Source organism: Scedosporium apiospermum (assembly GCF_000732125.1).
Source record: "Scedosporium apiospermum strain IHEM 14462 chromosome Unknown SEQ_SAPIO_0103, whole genome shotgun sequence".
Taxonomy (NCBI): domain Eukaryota; kingdom Fungi; phylum Ascomycota; class Sordariomycetes; order Microascales; family Microascaceae; genus Scedosporium; species Scedosporium apiospermum.
Genome location: NW_015971804.1, coordinates 207853 through 231157, shown reverse-complemented (window position 1 = coordinate 231157; position 23305 = coordinate 207853). Strand labels below are relative to the sequence as shown.

General features: G+C 52.3%; 4 protein-coding genes and 5 pseudogenes across 4 annotated transcripts; 3 read left to right on the top strand and 6 right to left on the bottom strand.

Moving 5' to 3' along the window:
* Positions 1-61: 61 nt before the first annotated feature.
* Positions 62-523, top strand: SAPIO_CDS6456 (Uncharacterized protein; the record flags this gene model as incomplete). Its single annotated transcript, XM_016788550.1, has 2 exons — positions 62-293; positions 366-523. The coding sequence occupies 2 exons, from the start codon at positions 62-64 to the stop codon at positions 521-523; spliced, it is 390 nt and encodes a 129-aa protein (XP_016641841.1).
* A 704-nt stretch (positions 524-1227) lies between these two features.
* Positions 1228-1914, top strand: SAPIO_CDS6455 (annotated as a pseudogene; the record flags this gene model as incomplete).
* Positions 1915-1988: 74 nt separating this feature from the next.
* Positions 1989-2501, top strand: SAPIO_CDS6454 (annotated as a pseudogene; the record flags this gene model as incomplete).
* A 4301-nt stretch (positions 2502-6802) lies between these two features.
* On the bottom strand, positions 6803-7672 carry SAPIO_CDS6453 (uncharacterized protein; the record flags this gene model as incomplete). The annotated part of the gene is made up of 3 exons (XM_016788549.1): positions 6803-7008; positions 7077-7185; positions 7250-7672. The coding sequence occupies 3 exons, from the start codon at positions 7670-7672 to the stop codon at positions 6803-6805; spliced, it is 738 nt and encodes a 245-aa protein (XP_016641840.1).
* Positions 7673-8265: 593 nt separating this feature from the next.
* On the bottom strand, positions 8266-9396 carry SAPIO_CDS6452 (annotated as a pseudogene; the record flags this gene model as incomplete).
* A 1085-nt stretch (positions 9397-10481) lies between these two features.
* On the bottom strand, positions 10482-11826 carry SAPIO_CDS6451 (uncharacterized protein; the record flags this gene model as incomplete). Its single annotated transcript, XM_016788548.1, has 5 exons — positions 10482-10556; positions 10680-10844; positions 10911-11075; positions 11147-11451; positions 11508-11826. The coding sequence occupies 5 exons, from the start codon at positions 11824-11826 to the stop codon at positions 10482-10484; spliced, it is 1029 nt and encodes a 342-aa protein (XP_016641839.1).
* A 5299-nt stretch (positions 11827-17125) lies between these two features.
* SAPIO_CDS6450 (uncharacterized protein) lies at positions 17126-19733 on the bottom strand (the record flags this gene model as incomplete). The annotated part of the gene is made up of 3 exons (XM_016788547.1): positions 17126-17434; positions 17503-19589; positions 19670-19733. 3 exons carry the CDS (start codon positions 19731-19733, stop codon positions 17126-17128), a joined length of 2460 nt encoding a protein of 819 aa, XP_016641838.1.
* A 1271-nt stretch (positions 19734-21004) lies between these two features.
* SAPIO_CDS6449 lies at positions 21005-21685 on the bottom strand (annotated as a pseudogene; the record flags this gene model as incomplete).
* Positions 21686-22162: 477 nt separating this feature from the next.
* SAPIO_CDS6448 lies at positions 22163-22963 on the bottom strand (annotated as a pseudogene; the record flags this gene model as incomplete).
* Between the last annotated feature and the right edge of the window lie 342 nt (positions 22964-23305).

Genomic DNA, 23305 nt, shown 5'->3' with positions numbered 1-23305 from the left:
GAGTCTGGCACTCTTCTTCCACGTGAACATCTGAGAAACACAAATCGATATCCTTGTCAAAATGCAATTGTCCCTCACCCTTCTTCTCGGCCTTGTAGCCGCTGCCTCGGCCGGCGTTGTCAACACAGGGAGAGCCCGCACCGTCCCACGTGAGGCCGTCCTGATGAGTCGCCAGAACGGCAACCGCCCTGCGCCCAGCGGCACATGCTGTGTCGCCAACACAAATCTGAAGCAGGACGCCTGCACCAGCGCCTCCGGCCAGGCCGGTCGCTGCGTGCCTGGTGGAAATAACTGTACGACAGCTCGTTATCATGGGTCTCTAGGAGTATTCTATTTGCTAACATGGATTAAAAAAAAACGTGCAGGCGGCGGTGCTCTGAGCTGCGTCGAGCAGTCGAACCTCGTGTGCGATGCGAATGTTGTTGAACGAGGAAATACGCTGTGCCGTGCCAAAGCTCCTGGGGGTGGGCTTTTTGACGGCGCGAATATCATCCAAAATCTCTCTCAAGCGACGGTCAATTAGGTCGATGCTGGAGCTAAGCTAAATCTCGGAGTCTAGAGTAGAGGCGAATCGGACACTGAAGGTGAGGTAGAGGTTGATAAGGCAGACCCTCCTACCTAGAGTTATTGGATAGAAATGGCAAACAGCTTTATCAGAAGAAATGAGACGTGGAGAGACATGTACAGGCCCCTACTGATCTTGCCCCCATGACAGATGAATTGTTAGAAGTCATGACAAGTACTTTACCGTGAATGGACATGACAGAATGGTTATTAGCAAGCCTGGTGGTGTCAAACCCTCTCGGAAACGGCCATGTTAGGAAGACTTGAGTGAGGGACCTACGCAGATTGAAAGCAAAGAGTGCCGCTTCGCGCAGGCGTCTAGAGTAGAAGTAAAAAAAAACCGGTTGAATGTTGAGGAACCAATCACCCACCATTCCATCCATTCTGAGAGGGCGCCGCAATGAGCTCCACGGCTATTCAGCCAGAATGCCAGCTCGCTATGGGATGAAACACGGCATAACCACATGGGGAAATGAACACATCTCCCAGACGAGCCTGTCTGCTTTTTCGGTCGGAAATGACGAGCATGAGAATCTCGTAATATCTTCAATTCAGTCTTCATCAGCCAAGACCTTGTCGTTCGTGGATGAGGTTGAACCAAGCCGAGAGTCTAGCTCCGCCATAACCATCACATAACATTCCATCCCTCTTTCTCTTGATTCGATGCGGCTGGCCTCTGTGGTAAGCTCAGCGTGGTTCGCAGCTGCATCCGTAGCGGAGCAGGTTGTCATTACCGACGACGTATGTTCCAACACACTTCTCTGGAGAGATGACGCTTGCGAGGTCCCCAATGGCTCGCCGCAGTCGACGATTGCACCGGAGCTCGCCGCGGATAAAGAATGGGCGATGATGCAGTCGGAATGGGAAAATACCGGGGACTGCCACTGGGAGAACTGCGTATACCACAATGCTCGGTTCGGCGGGGGCTCAATTCTCATTACAGATAAAGCTAACGCCGACATCGTGTCCTCCTTTCCCCCGCCACTAGGAACACCACCTATAGTCCCTCCGTTCTACAAGACGGAGGTCCTCGGGAAGGGCATGGGACTCGTTGCCAACCGGACTATTCTCAAAGGCGAGACTATCATGGTGCGTCTTGCTCTGATGGTGGTCAAGGAGCAGTTGCACAAGGATATAGACACAGGAATTCTAGACAAACTCTACGGCATCGCCGTTGGCAAATTGCCAGCCGAGAAGAGGCGGGAGTTTGACAGGCTAGCTGGAAACGACCCCCGCGACAAATTTGACACCAACTCCTTCCACATGGGCATTGGCAAGAGTGAAAGCGGCTCCCATCTTGGCGTGTGGACAGATGTCTCGCTCTTCAACCATGATTGCCGATCAAAGTGAGCTCAAAACATAACAAATAGAAAGAGGAGAAAAAAAAGCTAAAGAAGGCCAGCGTTCAATACCACGTTCGAAACATGACACACACCACCATCGCCGTCCGCGACATCGCCCCCGGCGAAGAACTCACCATCAGCTATATCGACTCGGCGATTTCACAGGCCGAGCGCCAACAACGGCTCTCTACAAGTTGGGGTTTCGAATGTACATGTCACCAATGCACTCTACCGACCGCCGACCGCGAGGCTTCCGACGCGCGTCTACGCAAAATTTCCCAGCTTCTCAAGGACCTCGAGTCGCCCAACAGCACGAGCGTCACTGCTGAGACTGGGGCCAAGATGGTGGCGCTTTACCACGAGGAGCGCTTGGATATTTATCTTGGCCATGCTTACACGCGGGCGGCGCTGAACTTTGCGCTGTTTGGTAGGGAGAAGGAGGCACGTGAGTATGCGCGCTTGGCTCTTGAGGCGCTGGAGAGGGAGTATGGTCCGACATGTGGTGATTTGCCTGGGATGAGGGCTATGGTGGAGGATCCGAAGAAGCATTGGGCTTGGTCTAAGAGGTTACTGCGTAAGAAGAGGCGAGCTTGATGGAGGGCGTGGCGGGACATGGCGGCCTGCTGATAGGGGGTCGGTACCGATTTACCATAAGATATACCACTGACCGAGCTCATCCTTGTTTGTGATGCCCGAGGCCCCGAAGCCGCGGCGAATTGGGTCATTCTAGAAAACTCACTCGCGTTATGCGTTTCGCTGCAGAATCGTCTTTTCATTTGAATTTGAATCACGAATCCATGGAGCTTTTATATTCTTCTCGTCCCATATAGCTCATGAGTATATACACGATTATAATCCGTTTCCAGTTCACTAGGAGGACCACCTTCTAGCTCGACAGGAGGGCTATACATGGTCTTTGCGGTTTCGGTCGTGGAAACATCACAACTCTCGTCAGAGCTGCCTTTTGCCTGTCCTCCACCGCTACGCTGTCTTCGCCTTTGGAATAGCAGAGCTAGCACAGCGATGAGCAGTAAGCCGGCGACTGATCCGAGGACTGAGCCGATGATCGTGGCCTTATTACCGCCAGAGGCCGCGTCAACATCAGTATTGGGCTCGGGCGAATCGGAGGGTGATGATGATGCGATCGTGGGAGGTGGGCTTGGCACTTCCGCTGCGGACGCGATTCCAGTTGTCGGACTTGGCGACACTTTTGTTGACAACGATGTTTCGCTTGTCTGTGCGGCTTTGACAACCTGGCCATTCACGATCTGGAAACCAGTTCTATCACGGCAGCACTCCTCCGAGAATTTCGTCCCACCACAACAGAGGCTCCCATCGCTGCAAATGGTAACAACAACGTCCGTTGAATTCATCGGTACACCATTGGCATCTGGCACAAGAAAGGTTAGCGCGCAGGGCATCCCCAACTCACATTCCTGAAGAGATTCCAGCTAAACGGAGAGAAAAGAACTAACTGGGGACGTCGTCGGCGCAAAGCTTCAAACAATTAGGTGACCCCCATGTAGGGTCGGTGCAGCTCTCCCGCCAAACAAGTTTCGCGGTCGGATTGTAGCAAAGCCCGTCTTCCCGACAGACGTCACCGACGCCGACATTGCAACACATGCTCACTTCCGCGGTAGAATTCGTGTTGCATGGCTGGTAATCGTGGTTTGGGTTGTTCTTGGTCTCATTTCTGTCGACACCGTTCGGCAGGTAGCATTCGGCGATGACGACCCATGGCGCAGTGGATGTCACCAAGAGGAGCAAAAAGGACAGGGCAACCATCATGCGGTATCTGCGATGCTGGAAAGACAGTGTTCATGAAACAAGGTGAAAGGAGAAAAGAACCCTCTTTATAGCTAAGGCCCAGACGATGTGGATTTTGAGGGGTCGGAAGGTCGGAATTCGGGAGGTGGAAGCCATCATCGCTCCATCTCTAAGCGCCGGGGAGTATCGAGGAACCAATCACGAATGCATCTACCCTGTGCGGACGCAGCAATCCAAGCCACCCCCACCGTTGATACCTTCGCTAAAGAAGCTTTACCATTACGACGTTGCCTCAATGACACCATCTCCCGCTCTTGAGCCAGGTGGGCGGCTATCTGCCAGTGGCCGCGGGCTGCGGGCGAGGGTGGAATCCCAGTCGCCGGACACGGGGCATGTTTTACATTTATACATTTCAGCGGATTAATTATCTGCCGGCAGCGCCTGCGAATGGACACAGATTCAATTAATGGAGAATGCTAGCCTCCCAGGTGATCCTGCTAGTGAAGAAGGTCGACTCAATGTCCATAAAAAGAGTAATATTTGCTTAGATATTAAGTAATTTCTAACATTAAACACTCGGTGCCGTCAGCATCGTGCCCCGAAAGCACCGAGGGTGAGAAGACACCATCACTGATCTGGACAAGACAGTTCAACTCACCCTGCGAAAGGACTGATGCATGTTTCTAAAGTGTCTGGTTGTATCGGCATAAATGATGAGATACAGGCAGCTAGCAGCAGACCAGCTTCGAGGTCAGCGGTTCAGCTTGCAGGGTTCCTACCATGTTTAGCCCAGATTCGGATCGGCTTGGTGGTGTCAAGTACGTGTCATACCGCTCGAGTGATATGACATCTCACCTGTCTGGTCAACCCAGGCGCATCCAGTCGCTCATTTCCGAATTGGATCAGGTTAGTCTCTCACTTCCTCTCTGGGAGTCTCACCTGCTAGTAGTTATCGCAAGTCTGTTTCTATGATGGGCGCAGATACACATATGCATAATGGACAGACACTGGCTAGAAGTATGGACGCACCATCTTCAGACCTGAGTCGGTGAGATAGTGATTACTTTCAGTCGAACACCAATACTAATAATACTTGTCTTGTCAGTGGCCTGGGGTTGGTAAGACAGTGATTTTCTCTCAAGCCATGAAAGTTACTCCTCTCTATGTCTAGCTAAGTGGAGGAGACTCCATTATCGGCATGGCATGTGGTAGGAGTTGGTAGGTGACCGTCAGATGTTGAGCTGAGGGGGTCATGGGACCATCACCGTGTCACGTCCGGTAGGTCAATCAACCAGCGTTTCCTGTGCATTTCACTCTCCCTCGTTCAGTAGTCTTTCCGGCTTCCCGTTCCGCGCCGAAAAGGTCTCAGTCCAGGCCACGGCACTATTGACAAGTGACTCCGATCATCTCGATCGTAAAGATCCGCCGAGACAGAGGAAAAAAAATCCTTTCACCCCCATGGACTGGCCTCACTGAAACCGTGAACATCCACATGGATAATTTGTATCCACAGCAATGCAACTCCAGGTCGATAATGTGGAAAGGAAACAATTCCGACCTTTCGTCTTGGAATCTGCTTGATATAGCTCTTTGAAGATTGAGGTTTTGCCGGGAAAGCTAACATCAAAATTATATTTAATTTAGACATCGTTTCAAGAACAGTGATCAGGACCAGGGAGCCAGGCTGTTTCATCTCGTCCACCTCTCTCAGTCTGGAACACTGTGGTATAGGTGGCGGCTCATACCTTATCTCCATACCCGAAGTTGGGATGTGTTTAGTGTATTTTAAGCAACATCCTCCGTACCAGCCCAATGATATAGGGTGAGCGCGTCTTTGCCTCTCGGGAAACCAAGAAGGTATAAAAAGTAGGGCTGAATCCTCGATTCTTTCAGGCTCACCCAGAGGTCTCGGCAATTTTGGCATACAGGTCTATGGGACTCACCGAGAAACCATGGCCGGCGGACTCTTCTCTGTGGCAATCCTTGGGCTTCTTTCCTCCCTTAGCATCGCCCAGGCTTCACGTGGGCCCATTCGACAACTAAACGCTGACGGGATTCCCTACGCCCTCGCGTTGCTTGATGATCTCGGAGATGAAGTAATATCGTTTTGTAAAAGCCATCTCGCTACCCCGCAAACTGCCACTGCTACCGCTATTGTCACTATTACAGCGGCTACCACTCCAACTACGTAGGTATCATCTCCTTTCACGTCGCCGAAGCTTTGCGTTTTGGTGACCCAGACACCCCGATTAATCAGAAGTGTCTACATAGGGTGGTCACCACGACATCCACATCGACTCCGCTTTGGTATACATGCAACAATCTAGTAAGGCGTGATGCTTTTCCAACTCTGGCGGTGGAAGGCCAAGAAGATCCACACCTGGAGCCAAGGCAATATCCGGACAGGTCAAAAATGGTCTCGAGAGCCTGTCTCTCTCTTGGCCTAACTGCTGCACCTGCTACAACAACAACCACTACGACTACTACTACAAGCTTTACTGCCCCGGCTGAGGTAGAATTCGCCCCTGCCCCCTTTCTCCCACTTTCTTACTCTCCCCTCATCCTATTCTATAGAGTGATCCGAACTAATGTTCATGTGGCAGATATCGACTATCCTCGTGACTACCACAATATGCACTTGTCAGGCAGCTCTCGCTCCATGCGACTTTGATAACCCAGGGGCATGTTGCTCTGCGTGTTACCGCCTTGAGCCTGGGGTATCTTACGTGTGTTGTTAACTCGACAATTGTTGAGGCGGTGTTGCACGTTGCTTGCGAGAAAAGTGGCTGGTATGGAGGACGGCTCAGGAGGATTACGAGGAAGGCGGAAGGCAATGATTTCAAAAACTGGGATATCTAAATGATAGTAATGCTGACGAATGACCGCGTAGAACGGTTGAGTCAGGCTGTCCCACATGCCCCGTTGCCATGGAGCCCCGAGACCGCAGACCGCAGGCTCGGTCAAGACAGAAACGCTAGTCAGGAAATCTGCTCAGGTTAGGATTGTACGTAAATTGAATACTGGCCTTCGCGCAAAGCCAGATGCTATGTCACAATTGACATCAAATCTATATCACCTTCACAATATGTACATGCAAGTATGACATCGCGCTATCTACTCTCGTTCCGTTACTGCCATCGGTAAGCACCCTCCTTCCTATCGACTGACTTGGCAACGAGTTTGATCTGGTCACAGTCCGTCCTCGCGAGGTTCTCTGCCGTGGGTGCGTAGATCCTGTAGCTCCTCGTCGTGCCGGGGTTACCGCCGGGAAGGGTGCGCAGGCAAGCAAGCCAGTAGGGACGCTCGCCGGGGGAGAAGAAGCCCTCGTCGAAGACTGGATCAGAGAAGGCATTAGACCACGTTTCGAACCATTTCGCCTTTTCCATCCAAGAGAAAACTTACCGGAGACACCCTGCCCGCCGAGACCGTCCTCGTTTCCTTCCTTGGTATACATGAGAGCGCCGTCGTCGGGGCTGATATACCAGTATTGACCTCCAGGAAGGTCAACAGCCTACGTCTAGTTGTTAGAGGACTCACTGCTTTCCTTTAAGGCTTAGAAAAGACCAGTCTCCTACCATCTCGCCATCTGGCAAAAAGACACACTTCTCCCCATACTCCGCACAGTCAACCCCAGCATCCGCCGGACACTGCGCACACTCCCTCGCCCCCGTCCCAATAGCCAAATAACCTCCGCAAGCATTCACCACGAGTCCGTCAACGTGCTCGCTGCTCGACGCCGTCGTGAGGATGAACGGCTCCTTTTGCTCACCACGCAGTTTCAGGGAACCACCGTCGCACGTGTACATCTGGTCGGCGTAGCATCCACCGCCGCAGGGGAGATTGGGCAGGCCGAAGAGAACAGGGCAGAGGAAGGAGTCGTCGAAGCAGGTGTATTCCGAGGGGAAGTAGCGGGCGTTGTCGCCACACCATTCGAGGTCTTCGGCCACGGCGAGGGTGGCTGTGAGAGAGAGCGCGGCGAGGAGAGCACGGGCGGCCATTTCGGGGACGGGTGACGAGAGGGGAAGAGAGGGAACGCGGCGACGGAATCGATTGAGGCGATTGGAGGTGCAGCCTTTCGAGGATATGGGGGAGAGAAGAGAGAGGTGAAGGAATCAATTGTTTTTTTTTTTTTTTTTTTTTTTTTTTTTTGCTGGAGAAGAAGAAAAAGAGCTCCTGGAAAAGACAAATTGGAGCAAGGGTCAGCTTGATTCCGTTCCGAGTTCCGCGTCTTGCTCGATCTGGCTCTCCCGGAGTAGCTGTCCGGGGTGCATTTACATCTTGGCAAATCATCTCGACGCATCGTGATTAATGGTGGGGTCTAGAGAATTGCGTTGTCGAGAATGTTCGCCCGAATCTGAGGCGGATAAATGACTGCTTGATTTGGAGCTCCTTAACCGTATAGATTCTTCTTTTCGTTTTGCCGGCTAAGCGGGCCGCTGTACAGGGAACATGGAAAGGGCATAGAATGAAATATTAAAGTATCGAGACCTTTTACGAAGGAACTTGACACTCCGCGCGACATGCTGATGGTCAACGTGCACGATCCGTAGCGGGGGAGATCCCTATATTCTAGCTTTGCCCATCCTGCAAGTTAAAACTTGACCTGACTTGTCTTAAATTTGACAATGTATCGCTTCCCTGCATGCTCCGTCGCCGTAAACATCTCTTTCGTTCTCTTATCATAGCTGAGATCTTCAGGGCCCGGCGGCAACATCCCAGTATTCAAGTGTGCCGCGGATCCCGGCGTCCATCCCCAAACATCTCCATTAGTATTCTTCCCATTGCTCCTCGAGATGTAGATTTTGCCATCCACCGACGCCGCGCCCTGCATGCGCTCGATATCCACACAATAAGCCCAGGTTGCCTTTGCCAGGTCGCTGCTATCCGTCTTGAGCCGCCGGGTGGTGTAGTCCAGATCCCACTTCGCCATGCGGATGGGATACGCCGCGCTATCGTCGCGGTACTCCCCGACGAGGATGCTGTCGGGCGTACTGCTCCTGTCGAGGGAGATGTACGAGAACTGGAAATTGAAGCTGGGCGTCCACTCGTACCACATGAGTTGAGGCAGGACGTACTTGTACCCGCGAGCCGAGTAGCCGCCGCCGCTCTTCTTACCGACGCCGTCTCCGCTCTCGACCTGCCAGATGTTATCGAGGTCGAACACGCGAATTCCGTTCTTCGTGTCGACTACCCAAAGTGTGTTGCCGTACCACATGATGCCGCCAGCATGGACAGGCACCTCCCTAAAGTTGTCGGAGGCATGAGGATACACCAAGAGCACGTGGCGATATTTGTCCGTCGCCTTGTCGACGAACGTAACCCTCACGCTCGTATCCCCCTCATTATGCCAGCTCACCACCCACCCATCCTTGCCCTGGTAAACGCCCACGTCGAGAGCATCAGCCGTCGAAGAGATCCCCTGCGGCACCCACTTGGCCGTGTTGAGATCATCAAAGTCGGCCTTGCTCTCCCACACCTTGTGGCCTGCCGAGTTGGTCGTCATCTTGTGATTGCCATCATTGAAGACGTCGGCGACGGTGACCTTTTTGCCCTTGCCGGAGAAGTAGCTCGATAGGGAGGCTACGTTGGGGTTGTTGGGCTTTTCGCGGAGGACGAAGTCGGCACCGGTGCGCTTCTTGTCGGGCGTGTTGCAGTTGGCTGGGTCGGCTGCTACTGCGAGCGTGGAGGAAAGGAGAAGTGTGAAGATATGTGAGAATTTCATCTTGGCAAGCTTCAACGGGATATTATGTGGGCTGAGTGGTATTAAGAGGATTCCAGTTATCACGGAGGGGCACAGTTGTCCTTTGTATCTGAAGGAGAGAGCCAAGTCTAATCTTGATGGCTTGACAAGACACACGTATGGATGACCGCATCCCGCCACCGAGGCGGGAATCGCTGCCTTTATATCAACTCACCGTGGCTTGAGTGGGTTGTCCGCCACCAATCAAGTGTCTCTTGTTCGGATGAAGTAGTTGCATTGCCGGCATAAGCAGCGGCGCCTTGTTAGCCCGTGGATTTCGAGAAACTCGACTCGATTCGTCCGAAGCATGGGTTATGATGGTAATCCTCGGAGCTACGTTGTAATTTGTCTTACGACCTGAATTCGCCGGGGCATTTTTTACATTTTCTTGTCACTCCTGGCCACATTGAGGGAAAAAAAAAAAGAAAGGCAAGGAAAAAAATGTTTCTTTTCGAGATGCGAACAGAGCTCATGGTGGCCCAGCCCCCCACCCATCATGGAGATGCCATTAAGCAAACCCTGCATTCGGTATTCGATCTGGATAGTGGTGTGGAACAAGAAAACTAGGTGCATGCGGGAGGGACCAACACAACCCTTGCACATCCGCTCTTGGCCATGTCCCTTTTCCTCAGTTTAAGCCAAGGACGGACCAACATGAAGAAAATGATCAATCAACGTCGCATTGACTGCAAGTTTGCGGGGTCGCATTACCCTGCCAGTCGGGAACTATTCTCCATCGAATTGATAAGGTTGCAATCGGTGTTGGCTGAAGTGTTGTGGCGCATGGCAGTTGACGGAGGCCAGTCATGTCGGGCACATGCTGGCTATCGTGGGGTTGGCATAGTGGACTACGAGAGCCCCTTGAGGAATTTTGCGATCTTCTCGCGTGATAGGGATCACTAGGTGGCTTCATTAGTTCTTGGGGCCGTGACTCTGTCGGAAGGGGGGATTGTAGATTACGTACGAGCTTGCCCAAATGCTTGCTCGTGCCCCCGTCAGCCGTGCTCACTGCGTCCACGAGCAGTAGTACGGTCAGTTCGGCTTTGATACTGATTGCACCTCTTCGCCTAGCTGCTGGCTGCTGTTCGTTGTCCCTGGATATCGACTAGCCCTAGGTGCAGCGTACCACTCTCGCGAAACGCCTAGATATCTATTAGTAACCTGCGGGATACTAAAGTACCCAAGTCCGTCGATCCGTCTGGGGCGATGTCGGTGGTCTTCAACGGGGCCAGAGATTGTTTTATCTTCGCACCAATACCACTAACCTCGAGGATCCGTGCAATTCGCGCGTGCGTATCAAGGTATACAGGGTCCGGCACGGGGATTGATGTGTTCCTTGACGTCAAAGTCACCATTGGCCGCTGGGCATAGGAGGGGGGAAACGTGGTGGAGAGCTCAAACAACTGGATGTGGTACTTGTTATCAGGTCCCTGGACTTGTTAGAAGCTAAATATCTAGTGTGGCAGCCAACCCGGGCTCATTGAGATGCAACTTACTTGTATAGGTGAGAGTGCGACGTCATAGGATCCAAAGTCGTCGTGCACTTGAACGGCAAGCGTCATGGCGTTCTGGGGCTGGTTGATGGATCCAGCATCGATCTTATTTCTAAGAGATGGGAAATAGCGATGCAATCCCCACCAAATGGTGGCGGCATTCTCTGTCTACCAAAAGTGTCAGGGAAATGAGACAGGATGAAAACGGTGGGAGAGTGGGCAAGGAGCGAAATCAGTACCTGTTGCGCATTTCTCTCGTTAAACTTTCTAAGAGCAAAGGGGAGAATGTGCGCGCATTCGGTGCCACCGGACGGGTTACCGGCAGGGGGCGTCACAAGGTGGTCCCGAATCGACTGCCGGTCATAAAGGCCTGAGATCACACAGCGAAAACCATCTCTTCTCAAGCAGTCGGTTTTTAGCTTCTGCTGATCGTTTCTGGGCGAGGACTCGATCTCGGTCATGGCTTCCTCGATTTCATCAGGGGCGTTTGGATTTGTTGGTGCCGATACGTAGACCCGTGGTGTTTTTCCTCCTGCAATCTGCACTATACGACCGTTAGTTAGGTGGATGGAGACAGAGAGGACAGAGATTGGCGCCTACTGGGCTTCAGGATCGCGTCGACAAGGAAATTTCGGAGTTGTCGGAGCTTGTTGTCCTCCCCTGCGACACTGAGGACATCAAGGGCAAGGGCCAATTTGCCGTCGTCGGGGAGATTATTGAGGAACGTTCGGAGAAGAAGGGCTGTATCATCGTGGCGGTTGAGAGGCGTGTAGTGTTGCAACACGAGGATCGCTTCGCTGCGGGTTTGAGCCAAATCGGGGTGTCTGGCGGTGGGCATCACTCCTACATCCTCTCCTGGACCCGGAGAAGGATGGGGAGAGATGGAAACAATGGCATGAAATGGATCTTCGTAGGACATGGTGATATGATGGCCGCGGTCCTTGGATAGCCCAGAGCAAAAGGCGGTGCAAAGGAGATGGGGACGAACATAAGGAGACGAGAGGAGAGGAAAAGTCTGAGTTTGGATTTTGTCGAGTCCGGTGCGCCTTGAGTCCCTGGCCATGTGACTGCATCGATTGCGGCAGGAACAATGGGCTATAAACAAACTACGAAGATGGGTTGAACCTTCCGCTGCTTCAGCCGTGGAGGATCTGGATTCAAGACTTACTAATCGACTTGAAGAGAAAGCGCGACCAGGGCAAGGATTCAGAGATACAGAGCGAGCGCGTGCGAGTTGAGGAGGCACCAGGGGCGAAATTAATGCCGTTGAAGAATAAATGTGACAAGTATCGCGTATGTCCAGTGCCTGCATTGTAATAAAACGAAAGAGACTACTCTTTAGCTCCTGCGATGATGAAAGATTATCCACTGTCGTCGAGAGCCATTGAGCTATTTTCACGGCATAGAGAATGAAACTTGAATGTGTCCTCTCTATTAGTGTGTAATTCCAGAGCGACGCGAATAGAGCGTTGAATGTTGAGTAGTTTCCGTTCACGCTACATGGGCAGGGAACGCGAGCTACTTCTTTGCTATTGAATACGACTGAGCAAAGTTGGATGGCTATCGCGTTCGGCCACCAGTGCGTCTTCCTCACCCAGGCATATTCGGGTCCCCACCCACTATATCTAGGAGTAGCCCACAGTCCAAGTTCTCTCGCGGCGTCATAAACCGGAGGCAGGCCGAGCGGGGAGAACACATCTGCCTTGGGACCTTCTCTAGCGCGCCGTAGGTGGTAATAAGCCCTGTCCTCCGAGGGCGGCCGCTCCCATCGGTAGCGAGTGGGGGACATGACTTCCGCTGAGTTCTCAGCGTCGAATTGACGGAATCCATGGCTCCAGGCAAGGTCAACCATCCGATGGCTCCAAGGGGAGTCATAAAATGGGAGACTATATACATCATTAACGGCAGTATCGACGAGGGCATCTGGCACCGGTATTCGATTTCCCACCATCCTCACCAATACGCCCCTAATAGATGGGTCAACAAATCCACCGGCGGGAAATCGAACCCATTCAAGGTCCTCGCGTGGGAGGACAACCTCTGCGAGAGCCTGAAGTCTTTGAATCCTGTTCTTCAGATGTTCCAGAAAGAGAATTCTCGCCCTAAAGGAACAACTTTTCAGGACGCTGTGAATGTCCCACTTCACTGGCACTCCACAATCAGCAGTCAAGAATAGTTGGCTGCAAGCACAGCAGTCGCAACAGTCGCATAAAGTCCATGGGTCTTTCGCCTTGCAAAGTCTCCCGCTCAGAAACAGTGCGTATATGGTTGGTTCAAAGCCGATGTGATCCGGAACGTTTAGCAGTGCATGCATCTCCTTGCAAGACAGCAGAAGCCGTAGCCCGTGAGGCCAAGTGCAGCAGAGATGGAGAGGTGTTTCGCCATTGGGGCCTCGTTCCGAGACGAGCGATGGTAGGGCTCTGCTCCCAAGAAGCGCCCTCACCTCGGGTTCAGATTTCCGTAGTATTGCCATGCCGAGAGTTGGACAAGATGGTAAGAAACTAGCTGGAACCTACACCGTAAATACCCGTCTTTCGTAAATCGTACCAGAGGCTCAGTAATGTCCATACCTTCCGCGATATCAAGTCGCCTTGAGAGAAATTCCACAAACACAGCCCCTCCATGCACAACACTTCCATGTGGATCGCTATAGCGCGGTATAAGATACGGAGTATCTGGGCTGACATCGTCCAGTAAGCCATATACCTGGGCGACATCTTGGGTGTTGGTTAGGCTGACTTGGCCAAGGACAGTGCTGCTCCGATGTACCGTCCGGGAAGATGGGCTCGCTGAGTGTCTAGACGAGAAGCTTGTGGCGTTCAAATCCACACCTGCCTCGTACAAGTATTGGACAAGAGAGCGAAGGGCTATTAGTGTATTGCCGCTATAACCCGCTTCGCCGAAGTAATTGGGATACAAATTCTTGGTCATGTTAGTTAATATCAGCGATAAGGTATTGAACAGGCAAGCCAAATTTACCTGTATAAATCTTATGGGCGATATTGTATCCGTTCTCGTCGATGTCTGTTGGGGAAGCCATCCGCGACAGGTAGATATTATGAAGCTTGCATCTCATACTGTTCAATATTTCATCGTTGCGAAAGGCGTAATACCGGTCTAGAGACTGAAGGGCCCGTTCTACTAGTTGAAAGGCTGGACTATCTTCGGTCCGAACGGTTCGGGACACGCGCAAATTCGGTGCAATCGAATAGTGGCTTGCTGGCCTCAAGACAATGTTTAAGGACAAGCAAATAAGCCGAGAGAGAGCTGATGTGAATCCCGTGAGCTGGAGCTCTCGGGTAGTCGACTGCTGCAGCGGTCCCAGGCTATATAACGCACACTCAGGACGGTGTCGCCTCGAGATGTCTTCACGCCAAACATATGTAAATGGCCCAATAGTCCTTGCCTCTTGCCGGATCACTCCATAAGATTTCTTCTGGGATTTCCTGCAAGAACATTCCCGGATCTCCGAGCCGTTTCCCGGAAAATGTGCGCCAGAAACTTGGTATGTGGTAAGCGGATCATCAACCTTGCTGGATATCCGTCGGCCAACGACTAGGGAAGTCTCAGGGGCTGCATTCTCGATCAACTCGGTAGATGTTTGTAAACTCTGAACGGCCGAAAGCTGCTTATGCCGGTCAGGAATCCGAAACAGCGTGATGATGGGAGAGCACCTCTTACCACTTTGGCCATTTGCATTGACTGCTCGATGAGTCGAAAATTTACCTCGTCTAACATCCTATCGTTTCGAGTAGAAATGGCGCTATGCGCGGAGTTCACTATCTCTTCAATACGAGCGGGCAATCCATCCAGCCTCCTGTCTAACCGTAACGCGACGGATGAGAGAGATCCGACATCGCGCTCGACGTTCCGCAGGGATTGATTTGTGGAGAGCGACGCGTCATGAGCAGAGAGGCTCAACTTCTCTATATTTTCGGAGACACTTGTCTCGACGCTCCTACAAGCATGTTAGGCTCGAAACAAGGGAGACGATGCTCGATTTGAGCTCCCTCCATTTACCTTTCGCATGATTAGGCGAGGAGTTGTTTCGTCCGAGTCGGTTTAGAATGCCGTTGAGCACCTTTAGTTGATCTCCGCAGAGTCCAACGCACGACTCTACGGCGGCCTTCGCAGTTTGCGCGTTTTCACCGTCCAGCTTCTGTTGACACTGCTGGATATTTACGAGTATCAGTTGGAGAGAGTCAAGTTGACTTGAGGCTGATGAGATCTCGGCCCCTTGACCCTTGATGTCGTCGAGGTATCGGTTGAGACCGTAACATATCGTCAGGCCCAGGCTGACGATGCCTGCGACGCCATTAGCAATGGAGAATGGATCGGCCATTTCGCTTTACCATCGAGGCTCGAAATAGCGTAAGTATTACACAGCGGGAGTGGCGATGGAAGCATGAGAAAGAACTTGACGTCGTGAGGGGGAAGGGGGCGCAGCCTTCTCCTGGTTTCAACGGAGATGCCTAATCTGCAGGTCCTGCATCAACGATTGGAGGTTGGCGAGAAACGCACAATCGGAAACTTGTGCTACAGCGAAGCGCCGCCACCCACAGCCAAGCCCCCGGATAAGGACTCAGCGTCCTTGAATTCCTTCGTGTTGTGCTCTCTGCGTGGGTCTTCACCTTTAATTGGCTGAAACTCTATTCCAGAGCTTCGAGACGCTGCAATAGTGGGCGATGGCATTTTACCTGCAAAATAGTCATCTCTCCACGGAAATGATCATGGGTGTGAGATAAATTTCGAAGTTTCGACTTTCCAGACGACAGGCTCGGAAGTCGGACTGACATCGGTCGAATCTTTCGCCTAGCCCTTCGGAATTCGGATTAGATAGGAGAATAGGATATATTAAGCTCAACTTTTTCAAGACCAGCAAAGGAGCCGACGGATGATGTAGTCGTTTTTTTTTTTTTCTTTTCATATCTAGCGTGACATCTATGTCTCTTCATTCCTTCCTTCCTCAATCCTTCCTATCATCCTCTTTAACACTCTTCTGGACATGTTCTAGTGTCCTGGGGCTGTGCGCGACTCTGTGTCCATGCTGGTCGGTAAACAAAATCTACCACGATCAACCGCGTCAGACCCCTTTCTTCCCAAAGGCTGCTGGAGGACGTAATATGGCCAACGTCACCTTGGGCGGCAACCTCAAACCCTCTTGCCGGGCTTCCTCCTCGGTATAGATAATCTTCTCCACAATCCCTTCACGGGATCCTCCGCGATACCATGTCCAAACACGGTCACCCTCATGAATTGGGATTTCGTTTCTGTCTCTGGTGTCAACGGGCATAATCTTGAGTGAGCTTGTAGAATTGATAGATGTTGGTCAATTAGATAGGTGAGAATAGGTGATTATGGCCTTAAGTTTGTTCTTGCCTGCTCACGGATGCCTTATATCAGTATGTATCGGACGTATCGTCATGACATTGTAATCTTGTGTCAATCAACTGCTTCACATCTGCGTCAAGGCACGAGGAAGTTTACTGAGATGATGTCATCGACGCTGCTACCTTCGTTTCCGCCTGGTGAGCAGTGACGTGGCCCTTTACTTGTCATTGTCCTCAGACATAGACTTGCATAGCCCAACTCGCACTCCCCAAGTACCCACGGGGAAACTTAGGCTTGCTTACTGATATCGAGGCGTCGTAGATATCCGGCTCTAGTGTCATTGATTCTCAAGGTCCAGGTCTTAGCCGCTAGGTACTTGTGCTGAGGTAGACGTGTCAAGAAGACTCCAATCATGTAAATAAACTCTTCAATAGACCTTAAATGTTGTCCGAAAATCGGATTTTGGACCTATTTCGCCTCATCAGTATGTAAACACGGCCCTTGTAGATGCCCAGATGTTGACCAGGCAGCAGGGATATCTTCGAGTCTTATCTTTTCCTACGGACTCACGCGGTTCGAAGTCCAACCAGAGCAGGGCATGCGATCTTTTTGCATTCTCTTTTTGGTTCCTTGATCCCATTCCTACCGCGAAGACAACCACCATTATTTATTAACGAAAAGCGTTTTAGCCAGATTAGCCAAAAGGTGGTCGCTTCTTCAAAGTGAACCTCTCCTCCGAGGTGGAAACTCGACCGCCTTCCTCTGACAACTTGGCCCTCATTTGTCTTCTGAAATAGCGGAACTAGATAACAACGAACGTTGCAAAATTCCAATAACTGTACATACTTATCGACCCCTTACATCTCCATCCCATCCTCGTCGGCTATCTATTTCTTGCCACTCTGTTTCTTCCCAGTAAGAGCATCCACAACGCCCCCAACACCGAGTCCCTTGAGCACATTCGAGATGCCTAAACCACCAAGAATGTTGTTCACCAGCCCGCCAAGGCCAATACCGCCGAGAAGGCGTCCCACTAGCTCAAGGACGCCGTTGAGGAGCAAGCCGACGCCAGCAATGATTTGGAAGAGAGGTTCCGTGAGGAGGCCCCAGAGCGGGTTGAGTTCCTTCTTAGCGTGAGGCATGTCTTCGATCTTGCGCTTTGCGCTGTCGATGCACTCAGTGACGGTGCCCGTAAGCTGCGATACAGATTAGTATAATATACAAAAGAACGCTTAACTCTGCGTTGACTCGTTGAAGCACGTACCTCTTTGAGAACCTCGGCAAGGTGGAACTCTTCAGGAGTAGCCTCGCGCGTGGCAGTCTTGTGCTTAGCATTGGCCTGAATATGGCCATCGGGATCCAATCCAACGACAATGCCATGGGCCTCCCGTAGTATGTTGCTTCCCTCCTCGATCAAAGGCCTAACCTCCCTCACAAGGCCCTCCTCGTCCCGCTCGTCCTCTGGAGTCCGCTCCGCCTTTTCAATCTTCTGCGTAATCATTTTGCAGATGGGTCGGATCCTGTCCAGACACTGCGTGAGGCAGGCCGCCATCTTCGTTGCGAGTTCTTTGTCCTTTTCAGCCTGCTCACGCTTCTCCTTTTCCTCTGCAGTCTCGGTCTCCGGGGGGATGTCAGCGAGGAGTAACGCATGGCCGATTGTGTTACCCTTGCTGTCGATTACGTCTCCATCGCTGTCGATTTCCTTACCGAAGCAGATGCCCAGATCACCAGAGGTGAGCTTGCCGATTATATTCCCGTCGGCGTCAATGACATTTCCCTCTCGGTTGATCTTGCGGCCCTCGAGCGGGTTTTTAGCCTTCTCGGACTCCTCCCAGTGTTCGGCTTTGCCGAGTGCGTTGCCGTTCTTGTCCAGAATGTCGCCGTCCTCGTCAACAGGTCGACCAAAGAGAGCCTTTGGATCTCCATCGATGAGACGGCCGACAATCTCGCCACCGGGGGTGACGATCTTTCCGTCCTTGCCCACGGTGCACCCAACGAGTTCAGCGAAGGGGCCCTCCTTCAGTCCTTCGCGCTCGCTCTCAGCGATGACCTCAGCTTTGCCGATAACTTCGCCGGACTCGCTCATGACATTACCTTCCTTGTCGCACATACGTCCCGCAAGCTTCTTGGCCTCACCGTCGACAAGACGGCCGAAGATGGCACCACTGGTATCGACAATATTTCCAAGCTTGTTGACTCGCTTTCCCGCGAGGATAGATCGATCGACGACTTCCTCCAGCTCTTCCTCTTCCCACCTCTCGGCCTTTCCAATGACGTTTCCAGCTCGGTCGAGGATATCCCCGTCCTCATCAACCACCTTGCCCTTCAATTTCTTCACATCCCCCTCAATCACGCGACCGATAACGGTGCCGTCAAAGGTAATATTGCCATCGGGCTCCACAACGGCATCGGGGAACTCCTCGAATGGGGCAGGCTCTTGGAGTTCATCGGGAAGAGCGGGTTCGGCCTTTCCGATCACTTTGCCTGAGTCATTCCAAATCTCTCCGTTCTCATCAACTGTTCGGCCGAAAAGTTTCTTAATGGCACCTTCGGTGACGTGGCCGATGATGTGCCCGTTTTCGTCGACGACATTGCCGGCCTTGTTGACCTTTCCATTCTTTAGGACCGTGAGATCGAGGGGTTCAGCCTCAGGTTGGGCTTCCGCATCGGCTTCGGTGTCGGCCTCAGGCTCAAGTCCAGGCTCCAGCTTCGCCTCTGGCTCAGGCTTGGCCTCTGGCATATCCTCGGCGGCAGTGAGCGTGGCAACCTCCGGTCCCTCCTCCGCCCCCATAGTCTTTTTTTGGTCGAGCGCAGAGGCGGGTTCCTTCGCCGTTTCCGAGAGAGTGGGAGACTTCTCAAAAGTCTCGGTGGTGGGAGAGACCGTGGTGTCAAACTCATTATACACGCCGGCTCGCTTGTCTTCCGAGGGCTCGGACTCAAACTTGGTAGGCTCGCCTGATGCTTTTACCTGGGCTTCTTTACCCTTGCCAAAGGTCTCCGGCTCGCTGTCGGCAAACTTTACGCACTTCGAATCTGGTGAAACTTTGTCCTTGGCATCGGAAGCCTCTGCCTTAGCATCGCGCCTCGCCGCCGGGGCACTCGCTTCCCCAGTCACCGATTCTGCCGCATCACCATCTTCAGGCTTCTCACCCTTCCGCAACCTCTCCGGATCGGGCTTCGCCTTGCCGATAACGTTACCACCAGGACTGAGTATGTCTCCTGTAGCGGACACGACACTGCCAACGAGGTTCGAAGAACCTTCAATCACCTTAGCAATGGCCTTTCCAGATGCATCGAGTACTTTTCCACTCTCACCGACGATGCCGACGGCGAGTTGGTGGTCTTTTGCTTCTAAGTAGAGAAATATCAGCGCAGAGTCGGATCGGATTAGATGTGGGCGATCTCACCTTCAGCCGCGCCTGGGGACTCACTTACATCCTGGGTCCAGCCACCCGGGATGTCGAGGCGCAGTTTTGAATTCAACATATTGGACATTCTGTGACACAGAGTAGGTTTCTGTTACTGGCCGCTTGGACAGAAAATGACAAAATTCCGTAGCAGCGAGCAATTCCCAATTTTGTCTGATGACGGGGTCCTTTCTTATAGTAGATCCCTTGATATTCAATACGTCTATACCTTACGTCAACCCTCCGTCGAGACTAGGCCAGCTCCTTGATCCAGAAGTGCATCGTGCATCGTCATAGACAAATAACACAGCAAGACCCGTTCGATATCTCTAGGCCGATGACGCAACCTCTAGACACCAGCAGCGGCCTTATGAAGATCGTGTCGGGATTCTGACGTCTACGAGCCGAAGGAGGCGATGTGAGCCACTTCAGTGCCCTCCCCCGCCAAGGATGTAGATTTCAAACATATAAGAAGCTTAATGTACCGTAAGCAGCAGCTCAGTTGGAGGCAAGATGGAATATGGCCGATTTGTTTTGACGTCCGTATCCTAATTTGTTCGTAGGGCGCTTGTTTCAGGAGGATAAGGCGCGTCATCGATGTGTTAATTTTAGGGTGGATTGACGTATGGCGGCGATTGCCTGTGTGGCAAGGATTGACACAGGGGTAGATTTGACGTCTCAATTCGCTCTTGACCAGCAGCTGGTATGAGGGCTGACGGCGAATGTGGCAAAAACATCATTATGCTTCCATGGGTGGCGGAGGCAGCTCGATCGAATCTAGGGTAATTTCTAAATCATAGCTAACTCGACGTACCAGATGGTGGAGCCCGAACACCCTCGCTGTCAAACGGAGATTGTGGAAATTATATTAGTCCCTTGAGGCCGAATATCCGGCGCCTCGGCGTGGGGGTGGTTCAAGAGAAAAGGGTAATCAATCCTTCGTAGTCTGCAATAGTTATTAGGTTTTCTGCCCGTTACTTCATGCTTCTCCTTTCGGGAATTCACTTTGCAACTCTTCGGTTTCTGCCAAGCTCACTACTTCTTCTATCAATTCTCATCGCATCATGTCTTCTAAGAGCATCACCAGCCCTAAACTGATTAACGATGTCTCTCGTAATGATCACGGTGAGCAAAAAGGCGCTGCGACCGACGCTCTTTCTAACACCAGGGCCGTGGAGCCGAAGTGAGATAGACTAGGTGAGAATTGCAAGTAGGACTGAAAAAATAAAACAAAGGCGTCTTCTCTCTTAACCCTCAACCAAGTCACGGCACCAGTTCTAAACTACAAAAATCTGGCTAGTTATTATGAACATCCTCCTTGCTAAGTAGACACTCTCATCATCAGCCTTCCGCCTTACTTCACCAATTAGTGATAGAGGCAGCGGCTAACCCGGTCGCCGCTACCATCCATACGCCTAACCCCTCCGCGCGGCCAACAACACCGTTTGGTTCACCTGTCTCCTCTGGGCCCCCGACCCCCGCACCAGATTCACTTGTCGCAGTAGGGTCCGGCGCCGTAAAATCACCGGTAATATGCGCAGCCTTAGCAATGCACTGGGCATGCGCGAGGGTAGTGTTCAGCCAAGGCCCAGCGAGGAACTTGTCAGTCATAGCCTTATACCAGTAGTGCGGGCACTCTGTAGCTATCTCGTGGGCAGTGGAGCTGCGCTCTGTCCACCATGACAGGGCCGCGCTGGCCCAGGCGGAGTATTCTGGGAGCAGGCTGGGTGGTGCAGCGGTGGAGATGCCACACTGGCGGTCGTACTCAGTAGCAGGAGGGCAGTCCAGTGCCGCATCCCCAGTGACTGTGCAAGTTTCTAAGAATAGCTGCTGGCCGTAACGGAGAACCTCGTCTTCCAGGGCCCCAGTTGGCATTGGGAAGTCAAAGTACTGGTAGACATTCTCCGTTGCGCATTGCCACGGATCGGGTGTACCGGTTGGCTCTTCGGTTGGGAGGATGACGTCGAAATCGATTGACAGATCTTGGGCAGGCGCCATAATGGCGCCCTGGAGGAACAGAAGAATGTATATTGTCTTCATAGTAGGCTGTTGGTCCGGGCAGAGAAATATGTTGTTATGCAGAATAACTTGGAGAACAAAATAAAAAAGAACGAAAGACAGAGACAAGATCAAGAGACAGACCCCGTGGGAGAGGAGGACAGCGGGAGAAGGGGGGAGCTTTGGGTGGGCGGTGGTAACGGACGCTATTCTCGGGAGGAATTTTGCGCTTCAAATAACGAGTTCATGTTGCCTGATAACCTCCCTAATCTCCCCGGCAGGGGTTAACTTCTCCAGGCACGTTTACCTCACGGGTACAGAGATAATTTGATGCATCACCAAATTATATTGATCAAATCTCCCCCAATCCCAAGCGAGGTTGCATCCGCAGAATCTGTTTAAACCATTACGTACACGGTTTGTATTTTGAAGATAGGCGCCCCCACTGTGACCCATCAGTCCACACTCGAGTGACCCTGCTCGGTCTCTCCCACACCAGACTAGGTATACGAAGCTTGTCTACTCGACATCAGGACCCTCTTCCCCTGGATAACGCTCCTTCAATGCTTTGTGCACGGCCTTTAGGCACTCTCGCTTCCGATACCGGCCTAGGTCCGGCCAGCCGTGTTCGCGGTAGATGCCCTGAACCAATTCAAGCATCTCATTATCGCCTTTGGTTGCATCCTTTACCGTCTGTGAACTAATAGGGACGTAATTGAGCTCTCGAAACTGGTCCTTCAGAATCTCAAAGAAATCCGGGATGGACCAAGCCCGTGAATCCCCGCGCCACCCAGCCTGCTCCTCATCACCCTCTAGGTAGTCGTAGGGATCATCAAACACTGGCTCTCGCGATGGGTTGAACTTGATCTCATCGGGGCACTGATGCCAGAGGATAATGCCGAGTTTCGTATCGACGAGGAAGAGCTCGGCGCCATCGCCGTTCGTTAGGCTGATAACATGCGGGGGTAGGACTTCACAGAGCTCGTCGCCTTCTGTGACTAGCCGAAGATCGTCGCAGTCCTCTTCGCCATCAGCAACAAGACTTGCAAGGGCCGGCCAGTCGGCGAAGTGGGTCCTCGGGGAACCCTCAGGGTCAGCGTCGTCGAAGTCACGGCGTATGTAGGGGAGGTGGCGCAGAAGTTCAAGAACTTCGCTCGTCTTATCCATATCCCGCAGGGCATCGATGGCAGGCCAGCCGCCGGGAGGAGCCTCGGCAACGACGGACTCGTCTAGGTACATTTTCGTCAGGAATTGGTAATAGTCGCGGATGGCGGCGATGGACGCCTGGCGTGAGTATCGAATGTCACAAAGGTCAGGCATTTTCTGTTGGTTCTGTCGGTCTGCTGGTCTGTTGGTTCTTTCGTCTCTGCGGATTCTATCGGTTTCGCGGCGGTGGGGGGGAGAAGAGGAAGAAGAGCATGGGAGAATGAGGAAGTAAAATTGAGGGGTTTTACAGACGGGCTCGCCTCGTCCCGTTTCGGGATGAGGCCCGGTTGACATGCATCATCTCATCTCGACAGTATGCAGGGGTTAACGCCACCGTACCTGGCGGCAAAGAGTGGGAGAAAGCTGATTGCTTGAAAATGGTGACCATGGTTCGTTTCCTGTGACTCCGCTCTTGCAGTTGCATATGGAAGTGGGACACTAAGATGACTTTTGCTC